General features: G+C 40.7%; 1 protein-coding gene across 1 annotated transcript in view; it reads left to right on the forward strand.

Annotated features, from left to right (window-relative positions):
- Positions 1-7,996, forward strand: part of sparcl1 (SPARC-like 1) — a 9,399-nt gene extending 1,403 nt beyond the window's left edge. Inside the window, exons 4-11 of the mRNA XM_037674919.1 lie at positions 834-1,856; positions 3,692-3,794; positions 4,824-4,945; positions 5,020-5,140; positions 5,224-5,360; positions 5,507-5,655; positions 7,576-7,724; positions 7,968-7,996. Coding sequence (XP_037530847.1) covers positions 834-1,856; positions 3,692-3,794; positions 4,824-4,945; positions 5,020-5,140; positions 5,224-5,360; positions 5,507-5,655; positions 7,576-7,724; positions 7,968-7,996 — 1,833 coding nt within the window. The remainder of the gene's footprint in view (positions 1-833; positions 1,857-3,691; positions 3,795-4,823; positions 4,946-5,019; positions 5,141-5,223; positions 5,361-5,506; positions 5,656-7,575; positions 7,725-7,967) is intronic.
- The last annotated feature ends 4,528 nt before the right edge of the window (positions 7,997-12,524 follow it).

The following is a 12,524-nucleotide window of genomic DNA, read 5'->3' on the forward strand; positions in this document are numbered from 1 at the left end:
CCAACAACCTGACCAACCAGCTGACAGCCAAACTAATCAACCAACAAGAGCAGCTGACCAATAAACCAACCGACCTACTGACCAACTGACCAATCAGCCAAATAACTGACCAATCAATCAAATATGACAAATGCTGAGTACAAAGCAAAAAGATGGAAACATTATGGCTTGGTCAGAATGACTTCCTCACCATGGGGGTGGGGTGGGGGTCAAAGGACAGGACTGTAAAATCTTAGACATGAACCTTCTTCCCTGAGCCAGGACAATGAAAATGGGTCACGGATGAGTTTTCAAGCATGACCCAAACAGAATGCTGAGGCTACAAAAGAGGATGAGGGTCACCAAGTGGTCTAACTAGTCTCCAGACCTCAGTCCTGTAGAACAGGAGCTCAAGCAGCTAGGTGTCAAGTGGAAGCCAATAAACCTAAAAGAGATGTAGAGTTTCTGTGAAGAGGAGTGATCCACATTCGCTCCTGAGATGTGTGTAAAACCCACTGACTGACTACAGGAAGCATCTTACCACCCTGCGTGCCAACAAAGGCTTCTCAACCAAGAACTAACACAAGTTTTGATTCAGAAACAAATACTTGTTTCCCTCAATGACATAAAAATCAGTTTATAACTTTTATGTTTATGTAACATTTTTCTTTTCTGGATTTTAAATAGGTATTTTGTCTTGTTTCATTAAAATAAAACCATGAAAATCAGACTAGATTTGATTATTTTTGTAAAATTAACAAAATCCGCTTGGGATCAAATGATTATTTCCCACTATATCAAACACTAAAAATGATCAGATAAGAAAAATAATAATAATTTATGTTTCTCTTAAGGATCTTATCACAGAAGAGGCCAACAAGCCGCAGGTTTTTCCCACTTTATTCCCATATGAGTCCAGCAGCCTGGGCCAGGAAGATGAAGAAATGAGCTCTGAGGATAACTCTAACACTAAGAAGGACGATGAAGAAGTGACCAAAAAGAAAATGGGAAGCACTGCAGTCTTGTTGAGTGAGGAAGAACTGGTGGACCTCCTTGAGAAAGAGGCAAAAGAAGAGGAGGAAGCAGAAGAAAGAGAGGCTGCAGGGGCCACAGAAGATGAAGAAACCTTCAGGGAGGACAAGATGTTGGCTGACAGCTTGGAGGCAGAGAAAGATCACATGGAAAAGAGGGATGATGTTAAAAAAGAAGAAGAAGAGGAAGAGATCATGAAAGTGTCTCTTGATCAAAAGGTGGAAAAGGCTGCAGGCATGATGACCACCAGAACTGAGCAGGTTGGATTGTTGGAGGAAGCAGAGGGCAGCACAGACTCAGAACTTCCTGTTGACCTTGATTATGCTGCTGATGGTCAAATCCTCCATCCTCTGCAGGCTGAATCAGCGATAGTCAACCTCACTGCACAGGATCTTCCAGGTGTCAAAAAGGAGGAAGACAATGAAGAAGAGCAGCTCAGTCCAAATGATGGCAATGATCCAGACACGCAGTCCTCGGAGGCAGGAGTCCATGAGGAAATGTCACATCAGCACCAAGAGTCATCACTCAAATCTGAAGAAATAAACATCAGCAAGAGAAAAACTGAAGCACACGAGGATCGGCAGGAACTAAAGAGCAGCACAACACTTACAGCAGCTTCACACATGTCTGAAAAAGAGGAAGAGAAAAGCAAGAACGAGAGTGAAGCTCCAACAGAGAGAAAGACGAGGAGGTTGAAGAAAAACCAGAGATCCAAGAAGCACTCCCCTCAGAGGAACGAAACACTTCCTGCACAAGAACAGAACCAACAAGAACCTCAGGAGTTGGAGGTCAGCAGCACTGAGAGCCCAGGCCTAAAGACAAAGAAGAGACGGGCAGGAAAATGGGTAATGCATCAGAACATCTGCGTCTTTTTTCAAATAGATATTTTCCAAGAGTGCTGTTTTACCATTTCTTACATTGCAAAGACAAGAGAGTGACATTTACTACACAAGAAACTAAAAGTTCCCTCAACAAGGAATCTAAACCAACTAAAAACATGAAGCGTGTAAATAGACGGTGCTTTCCATCTGATACAAAACTTGAAGTTAGTTAAAACAAAAGTGTGATTGGAGGCAAATAAAAAGTTATTGCTGATTATGGAATAAAAACACCTGTCAATATGAGCTGTGCCGAAGATGAATCAAGTTCATGTTTCTTTATTGTCATTCACATCACATGTGGTACATGAGGTGAAACGAAATTGTGTACTCAAGGTCCCAATTAGAGTCAGAGATTCTTTATTATCGTTCGCACCACATGTGGTACTTGTGGTGGAACTAAATTATGTACACAGGGTCTCAGTTACATCCAACAATAAAAACGTAAAAGAAAAACAATAATAATATCTAAAATGTGAACTAAGAAAAACATCAACTAAAACTATACTAAGCACTAATAGCATAAAAACAATATGTCGAACAGCAGCACGAACAATAGCATGAGTCTGTGTGAACACATCAACATTGAAACAGATCAGCAGCAACATGAAACAGATCAGCAGCAACATGATGTGTTTTTTTTTTCACAGTGATTATTCTGGTTAGAGATTCATGAGTCTAACAGCCTCAGGGTAGAAGCTGTTCCTCAGCCTGGTGGTTCTGCACTTAATGCTCTTCAGCCTCCTGCCTGATGGGAGTGGGGCAAAAAGTGTGTGTGCTGGGTGAGTGAGGTCCTTCATGATGCAGGTGACCCTCTTCCTGCATCTGGAGGTGTAGATGTCAGTGATGGTGGGGAGGCTGACTCCAACAGACTTCTGTGCAGCCTTCACCACTCGCTGCAAAGCTTTTCTTTCTGCAGCTGTGCAGCCTCCATGCCACACGTTGATGCTGGAGCACAGGATGCTCTCCACTGCACACCTGTAGAAGGAGGAGAGGACTGAGCTTCCAAGACCAGCTCGTCTCAGCCGCCTGAGGAAGTAGCGTCTCAGATGAGCTTTATTGATCAGGCTGGAAGTTACATCCAACAATAGCAAATATATAAATAGTAAAAGAAACAGATATATACTAAGTATGAAAAACTATGTATAAACTAAGTATAATACAGCCTCCTCTTTCAGTATAATGTCTCAGTTTACAAATATTCAAGTTGTGAGAAAAAAGTTCTCTAAATCTACTACACCTGGGTTATAAGCAGCAATATCTGGTCAAATGAGACGCTAGGCAGAAAAAAGATGCCCCAAAATGCATCATAAGGCAATATAATTTTTAGCGCAACAATCAACACATTTGTTGTCTTTATTTTACCATCATGTTTACAACATGTTTAACCAGCAGTTTCTGAAAGCATTTAGCAAGGATGGAAACTTTGGTCTCCTAATATTCTTTTTGTTAAGATTCGGCAGACAGAAACAATGAATATAAAAGGTTTGGAAATATTACTTTATATCACATAAAGAATTGTCAATATTTCTCCAAAAGTCAACAAATGTGTAAAGAAAAACAGGGTCCCCAGAACTGCGTCCTGTGGGACACCGTTAGGCTGTGGAGGGACAACCAACTGAAAGCTGAAGAGCATGGAGAAGAAACCTGCAGACATCTCTACAACCGTGGATTTCTACTCCAGCGTCTAACCTGCATATTGTTGCTGATCCTGCTTGGTGCTGCTGCAATGTGACAATCTTCTAAAGATGTTTTTGTCCCATGTCTCACAGAATTTGTATCTTTTTTCTGCACTTTTCCAGGGTCCTTTAGTTGGTGTGAATCCTGTTCAGATCAGAGCTTCGGTGGATTTATATCCCAAGACTTCTTTTGGCAGAGACGAACGCCTCACAAAAACACCGACTGGTTAGTGTTTATTTGGATTCATATGAAGACTGAGGAGCTGGAGTTAGAGACTGTCAAGCAGGACAAGAATACAGCCTCAAATATATGTAAATATTGCTTTAATATTGAAAACATTTAATTAAAGTTTAAAAAAAGAACAAACACTGAATATCAACCACAACAGTGCAAAGATCTCCTGATGCATGCTCAATAATCCAGGTAGAAAAATCTAAAAAAGTTAAATCTGGTCCTCTGGACATTAAAAATTTTTTAATGTCCAGAGGACCAGATTTAACTTTTTTAGATAGAACAGTGCTAAGAGTTTAATCATTACTTTAGCTTGTGTAAAGTTATTTCCAAATTAAAAAAAATATATATTGCACCATAAATACACAAAGAAGAACATGGAATAACTGGAACACGCAACAAAAATCAATACTATACTCTTAAATATACATTTAAAACTATACACGGTTTCATTAAAATAAATCAGATCATGGTCAAGTTTGGAGATCTAAAATTTCCTGATGACTTTAAACAACTTTTGGCAAACTGTAAGCCAAACACAAAATTTAAGAATTTTAAAATACAAAATATAACTTGAAATGCAAACGGTTTGAAACAGAAATATACAGTATGTAATGTTGGAGGACAAGTTCTGTCCTGAGCTGTGAGACTTTATTTTTGTCTTTTCGAGGTTTGAACACCTTCCATCGTCTCTGGTCGTACTGACTAACATCCTATCTCAACAGTCCCACGGGGGGAATTTGCTGACCGGATCATTTTGTTCAAACTTATGCATGAATAGTGCCCACACTGCTTCACAGTCACTACCAAAACACAGCTCTGCAGGCTTAAGGAGTGAAAAAGAGAGATCAGGCTGAATGTAACCACTGCACCAGCTCTAATGGAGGAAGAATGTAGAGGATGAGGTGGTGTGGCTGAAGCTCTAGTTCCAGAAGAAAAAACTAAACCAGTCAAGATAATAAACCTTTTATGTGAGTTTTAAAAAGATTGATATGGAAATCATTGTTTTGCCTTATTTATTAGATCCATGCGACAGTTTCCGTTGCAAGCGTGGGAAAACATGTAAACTTGCTGCAGATGGTAAGCCCGAGTGTGCGTGTCAACAACCATCAGAATGTCGGCCCAGCATTAACGAGTTTGATCATGTAAGAGCAACATGAAAACATTTCGCATGCAGAGTGAAAACTCGGTATTTGAACTTTTTTATTTATTTATTCAGGTTTGTGGGACAGACAACAAAACGTACGATACGTCATGTGAGCTCTTCGCTACCAAATGCAACTTGGAGGGCACAAAGAGAGGCCACAAACTTCATTTGGACTACACCGGCCCGTGCAAATGTAATTTACTCAGATCGTGTGGTTCAGGAAGGATCTTTAAATCGTGTCCAGAGGAAACATTTAACCGTCTTCTTCCCTCGCAGTGATACTTCCATGCGTGGACAACGAGCTGGTCCAGTTTCCCCTACGAATGAGGGACTGGCTGAAAAATGTGCTGCTACAGCTTTATGAGCACGACTCCTCGAAACCTGGGTTCCTCACATCGAAACAGAGATTCAGAGTAAGACTCAAAACCTGTGAGATGGTTCAGAACTTTAGAAGGAAGCTTCTAGTGGAAAGAACAATTTGAAAATTTCCCAAGAAATGTTCAACGATGCCAACGCAGGTGTCCAGCCAGTGAGCGCTTCTTGTTTTTGTGTTATCCAGGTGAAGAAAATCTTTGAGAATGAGAGGCGCCTTCATGCTGGAGATCACCCTGCTGAACTGCTTGCGCAGGACTTTGAGAAGAACTACAACATGTACATCTACCCCGTGCACTGGCAGTTCGCTCAGCTGGACCAGCACCCGTCAGACAGGTACCTTTAAATTCTAATAGAATACTTAAACCAGGGGTGTCCAAGGTGCAGCCTGAGGGACATCCGTGATCCTTGGAGTGATTTTGTGTTGCCCACGACTGCATTTTAAAAATGGTACAATTTTGGCCTGAAGACATGAAGTTGGTGCAGATGTAGACCTTCAGCTAATTTAATGGTGAGACTTTTTTATACATCATTTTTAGGTTTAACATCAAAACTGATCAAACAAATCTCTCAAAATGAACAATTTTTAAATACAATACAAAACCTTTGGGCTATAATTAATTTTGTTTTCTTTCCATTTCATGGAACAAAGCACTACAAACCTTTACCAACTTCTTCCTAAAGCTAAAGGATAATCATTCATAAATTTGAATAATATAAGAAGTGTTGACAAATAAATTAATTTCCGTTGTTTAACAATAAATATTGGGTAAATCTGACATTTTAAAAGGAATATAAAGTGGTATCATCTGCATACAAGTTGATCAACTTTATTACTGTCCTTTCAAATCTGTTTTAGTGACAGCCAGCTGGACGATTCTTCTGAACTTCAATCAGCCTTTTGGGCCGTTCATGGTCCAAAAGGCTGATTGAAGTTCCTTAATTTGACTTTTTTAAAGAACAGCTACTCATATGATTCTTTTGTTTCTGAGAACAGACTTAAATGAAAGTTCCAAGCACAAGAAAACAAAAATCAGTAGAACCAGCAAATCAAACTAATTAAATCCTTGAATATAATAAGGTTTATGTTTTTGAAGCTTTTAATGATTTGGATCTACAACAGAACTCCTTACAAACACCTTCTCCTTTAAAACAAGTAAACTTTTGTCCTTTCTCCAAAATATGTTTCACATTGTTGTTGACGCCAAATTCATGCTCAATAATCCAGGTATAAAACCCAATAATTTTCAGTCAGTTTCTTCTTTTGTGCTGAGACGTTTCACCTTCCATCCAGAAGGCTCCATCAGACTGAGGAAACTGGATACCTGGATTATTGAGCATGGACTTTGGTGTTTTGAACCATTTTGACATGACTGTCGATGAGGGAGAGGGCAGGCACCGGAGGAGAGGGCGTGCTCCAGAAGCCATCTTCGCACCAACATAATGTTTTTTTCCACTTTGGAGTAAGCTGCTGGGGGAGAAGCAGTTTTGCTTGGTGTTTCCTCAGACTGATGAAGCCTTCTGGATGGAGGGTGAAAAGTCTAAGCACAAAATTAAATTGTCCAGATGACCTGACTGAAAATTGTTGGATTGTTGTTGACGGTTAAAAAAAAGAAACAATCAAATCATAAAAAATATGTACTTTTTAAACTTAAATTCTAATTTTTGATGCCCACACGGGCTTTATTCTTGACAGATTTGCCCCCCAAATGAAAACGTTTGGGCACCCCCGACTTAAACTGTCTTTACAAACTGTTGGCTTTAGACCCCAGTTTAAAGTGCAACAATAACTGTTTCCCCAGTAACATTCATCCTTAGGATTCTTTATTCTGAACTCGGTGTTTAGCTTTTGATTATAGAACAACCACGCCTGTCGCCTCACAGAACTTTACTGAACTTCCTGGGTTTGACCCCTGCTGGGGCCTTTCTGTGGTGACTTTGCTTGTGTGCTATATGCACATGTGGGTTTTTCTGGATGCTAAAGTTTCTGTACAGTCCAAAAATGTGCATGTTAGGCAAAATGGGTACAAGTGTGAGTGTGGAAGTTCATCTTCATGTGGCCTTGTGATGGGCTGTTGACCTGTCTGGGGTGGGCCCAGAACTGAACAGGAACACGGGGGCATAAAAAATGAACATGCATGCTTTTAAGGGTTGTATTTAACTACGATTTAACTGTCATGGCCGACAGTTTGACTCTCTGTCATCCATTGTGGCCACAGTGGTAAAAAGCCACTCTTGTCTGATCATTCTGTGCAGGTTCTTGTCCCACTCGGAGTTGGCCCCGCTCAGGGTCCCTCTTGTGCCGATGGAGCATTGCACGTCTCGTTTCTTCCAGGAGTGCGACGCTGACAAGGACAAGCAGGTGTCCTTCAAAGAGTGGACCTCCTGCTTCGGTATCAGAGCTGGTGAGAAAAGCTTAATCTTACTGTTGCACAAAACTCTCCCGATGTATAAACACATTCAGAGATCATCAAAGAAAACAGGTTCAACAAAAAAACTGTGTATATTTTGCTTATCATTTTTTCTAATCCATTTGTAATGAATGAAAGACGTACACGGTTCAAGCTCTTTTTCATTTAACGGACAAGTCATGCAAATATTTCAAACATTTTAATTTTCCTGACTTTGTTTGTTTTTCCTCTCTACAGATGATATGGACGCCAACCTTCTTTTCTGAGCTTCATCTTGCTCCTAAAAATTAAAAACAGGCTTTGGACAACTGGAAACAGAAGCCTTCACAAATGATCTTTTTATTGTTTGTATTTCATCAAACAGTCACAACACAAGCTCAGATGAAGACACTAACTGTACATCCTTATAACAGACAAGTGTTGTGATCACTTCTATCTTTTACATTAGAGATCCTTGACTCCATTTTAACAAGTACAGTATAACTATTTATTAGAAGAACTTCCTTTCAGTCAGTTTCACTCAGTCTGCTCTTTAATGCATTTCATGCTGAGGGAAAGGTTTGTTATTAAAGAGTATATTGTAAAGTTAGAAATGCCAGCTTTTAAAGAGCTTTGATTTAGAATGATGTAGTGAAGAATTAGTTCATAAATCATTTATTTTTATGTAATTTCAAACTCTTGCTATACTACTGCGTACTTAATCTTGTAGCAAATGTTTACAATGTCGACTCATTTAGTTTTATTTTAAGTTGCGCATCAAGGAACTTCAAATTGTTACAAAGAATAATTCTGTGCACCTTGTTGTTGTCGTCAAATAAAGTCATGGCATTATTTTCACTTTGTGCCCTGAAAGAACCTCAGAAAGTTTGTGTTGTTGTTGTGTTTTAACAGGTTTTGTGTACCTTTCTGACTTGAACACATCCTCAGCAACAATAGGTTGGAAAATGCAAGTCACTCACGTGCGGTTTTGGTTCGCCACTTAATCTTGAATAATGGCCCTCTGTAAGACAACAATAGCTTGCAGCCCAGTCATGATGATGATGACGGTGACTTGATGTTTTCAGATAAAGTGTAGGATTGTGATTGGGTGTCTCTGCTCCATCACTGAATCTGTCTCTCGGTATATAAGTAGAGCTGGAGGTGGCTGTTCACCTGCTGACCTGCTGTCACAGAAACGAATCATGTACTGCATACTGTGGGTTATCTTTCAGACTCTGGCTCTGGTGGTGGAGGGTGGTGTGTCTTCAGGGAGTGCTGAGGCTCTTCTCAAAGGGGGTGCCAAAAACAAAGGAGGTGCAGGAGGAGCAGCAGGAGCTGCTGGTAACGTTGCCAATGGCGGGGGTCAAAATGGAGTTCCTCTGGCAGGTGGCGCTGTTGTGGCACGCTTGGTCCAACTTGGTGGGTCGTTGTTCATCCAGCCAGTGGGGAACCCTGTGGGGCAGGCTCCGGCTCAGCAGCTGATTCCCATCACAGCTCTCCAGCAAGGTGGGACTTTTCTTTTGGGGCAGGCAGGGGGAGCCATGGGGAACCTGCAGGGGCAGATGGCTCAACAAGCTGGAGGTGGGCCAGTGATGGTGCTTGGTGTTGTGCCCCAGAATAACGCCAGGGTCGACCCTCAGCCCGCCATGCTGGCTCCAGGCCAAGTGCAGCTGATCCCTGTGGCCGGCCCAAATAACCAGCAACAGCTGGGCGTTGCTGGTGGTATTGGGAATGCGAGAGGATTACTGAGGTTTCAGCGTTCAGTGGCTGCTCGTCTCAGGAGGACGCAGCCTCCAGTAACGACAGCTGCGGCTTCTCAAGAGGAGGAAGAATGCTCTGGGACGGACACGGAGGAAACCAACTGAAATAAAATGATACAATGCAGCAGTGACAGATGATTTACTCCACCACTCTACTCACAGACCCTGCCTCTTAGCTTTCCAGTCTTGGCAAAACTGTCATTCTGACTAATGATCAATAAATGATTGCATTGTTATCTACTGAGACCTTGTTGATTCTTTTATTTAAACACACATCATCTGTGCTCAGATATATTATGTTTGCAAAACATACAATAAAGACTATTATTATGGTGCAACTTCCAAGATTGCTGTTATTTTTATGCGAGACTGATGGAAAAATACACACAGTCCTATTTATACCACACTGCCATCATGCCGCATAGTAATTTGGGGCTCTAAACATGAAAAACATCTGAAATTCTTTACATCACTGCTCAGCTCCCGGGATGATTTGTTATAGTTAACGAAAGATATATTGAATACAAAACAGGAACTGTGCCACTTCGATACATTTACACATGAAAGCACTTAATAAATTAATATTGTGCAATTTCATTTATCTGAACATTAACTCCAAACAAGAAAAGGTTTCTAAATTTGAAAGGCCTGACGGTGTATAATTAGACCTCCAGACCAGACAGCCCACATGGTGTTTACCTAGTTTGCTGTGGGCTGCTCAGTCAGCAGCAGAGAAACCATTCCTAGACAACCTCAGCGTGAGAAAAAATAATGAGCGGCTACCCAGAGAACACATTTAATGTTTCCTAAACATATTGAGAAAAAGAGTAGAGTTAACATGACGTACTGGGTCTGTGCCTCTGTATCAAGTATTTGATTCAGGGCTAAGAAAATTAATCAAAATATGATTTAAATCTGACAGTACAATAAGAGGCGATGTGCTATATCCTTTATAGTCCCCTCAGGGATATTGCAACTTAAAGGATCCTTTTTGTTCTAGATGATGTAAACAGATTTTTGGTCAACATGCAGTCAAAGCAGCAGCACAGTCTGTGGTACATTAAATCACTTTCAAGCCTTCACAGTCTTTTCCCATCTGAATGAGATTCAGGTAAAGACTGAGGCTTCATGGAGGGATTGAAATCAGCCTACTGCTGTTACACCTCTGATGCAGCAAGGGAGGTAGTCACTGAGCTGAGTTGGTGTGTAAGTATAACGTGGGGGATAACACGATCTGTGCATAAAGCCAACAGTGTCGCCGTCCCTTGCTAGCTTTATTTGTGTAAACCCTTCAGACAGTGAAATATACTAATATTCAGGATGTCAATGGTGAGGAAACTGTCAGGGTTTCTGACAGAGCAGGGCAGGAGTGAACCCAATAATGCAGGGAAAGAGTCAGGACTCAAGGATTTACAAAAATAAATACTCTTTAATAATAATAAAATCAAAAAGGCTGACATGGCAGCAACTTACAAAAACAGGGAACAAGGAACAGATCAGGCTGGCAGGACAGGACAATACCCAGTGATGACGCAACAAAGGACATGACTCACAGACAGACTTACATACAGGTCCTTCTAAAAAAATTAGCATATTGTGATAAAGGTCATTATTTTCCATAATGTAATGATAAAAATGAAACTTTCATATATTTCAGATTCATTGCACACCAACTGAAATATTTCAGGTCTTTAATTGTTTTAATACTGATGATTATGGCATACAGCTCATGAAAACCCAAAATGCCTGTCCCAAAAAATTAGCATTAGCAGCTGTTGACCTGTGGATAGAAATGGTAATCAGAGGCTAAACCAAGGACTAGGAGGTACATCTGCATCATCTACCATGCAGGAAGCTGATGCAGAGGATAGTGGGAGTGACACTGAGGAGGACAGTGAGGAAGGTGGCACTTAAGACAAAGCTGCATATAGGGAAAGTGCCAAACACCATCTCCTGGTAAGCACCTGAGGAGCCCTCTAAAATAGTTATATGCACCCCTGCTACGGCACTCAATCTTAAATCTCAACTTATTGGACCCAGTTTTATTCCTTTAAGTTCTTGTGGAATATGATAAATAATGTCTCTTGCCTGGTATGCTCCTGTGGAATAGATTATTATTATTTTAAAATAAAATAAATCCTGTCACACTCAGGTGCTCTCTTTTTTTGGCATTCCTGAAATCAGGGCTTGACCAGAAAGATCAAGTTAAATGTCTTATGATTAAAGAGCATAGAGAAAAACAAGGTCAATTTAATTTGCTTCAGATTGAAGGGACACCATTCCTATCAAGAAAAATATTAATGTTTATTAAATAAGTCAAATTCAAAAGAGAATAATCATACTGATACTGGATAAGATCAGTTTATAACTTATAATAATTACTTTTGAGGCCTTTAATTGTCTTTTTCCGATAAACATTCATCACTTGTCTGAGTATAGCTGCTGCCTGCTTTGGATTAAGCATCATATACGGGGGGCAATATTATAGACATAAACATGGGTGTGCTATGGGGTCTTCAGTTTCTCCAAATGTTGTTGGAGGAGGTAGAAAAGAGAACCTTGGCGTCATTTTCAGTGACACCACTGAGTCATTGGTTCAGGTATGTTGACAACACCTGGGATAAAATTAAATCTCAGGAAGTCCAACATTTTACTGACCACATCAACTCTGTGGATAAATACATCAAGTTCACACGAAAAGATGTAAAAAATGGCAGGTTGGCTTTCTTGGACTGTGAGGTCTCAGTCTCTGATAGAGGACATTTGCAAACTGAGGTGTACCGCAAACCCACCCACACAGACCAGTATTTGCAGTTTGACTCCCATCACCCTTTGGAGCACAAGTTAGGAGTCATCAGGACTCTGTACCACAGAGCAGACAGCGTCCCCACTAGCTCAGGAGCCAGGCAGAAGGCGAAATTCCACACAAGACAGGCTCTAGAGCAATGTGGATATCCTAACTGGGCCTTCCTGAAAGCAGAGAAGAAACCCAAACAGGACTCCAGTCAACCAACAGGTGAAAAGGAGGAACCCAGACCCAGACCAGTGGTCATTC

This window comes from Nematolebias whitei, chromosome 3, assembly GCF_014905685.2.
Source record: "Nematolebias whitei isolate Nwh7 chromosome 3, NemWhi1, whole genome shotgun sequence".
Classification (NCBI taxonomy): Eukaryota; Metazoa; Chordata; class Actinopteri; order Cyprinodontiformes; family Rivulidae; genus Nematolebias; species Nematolebias whitei.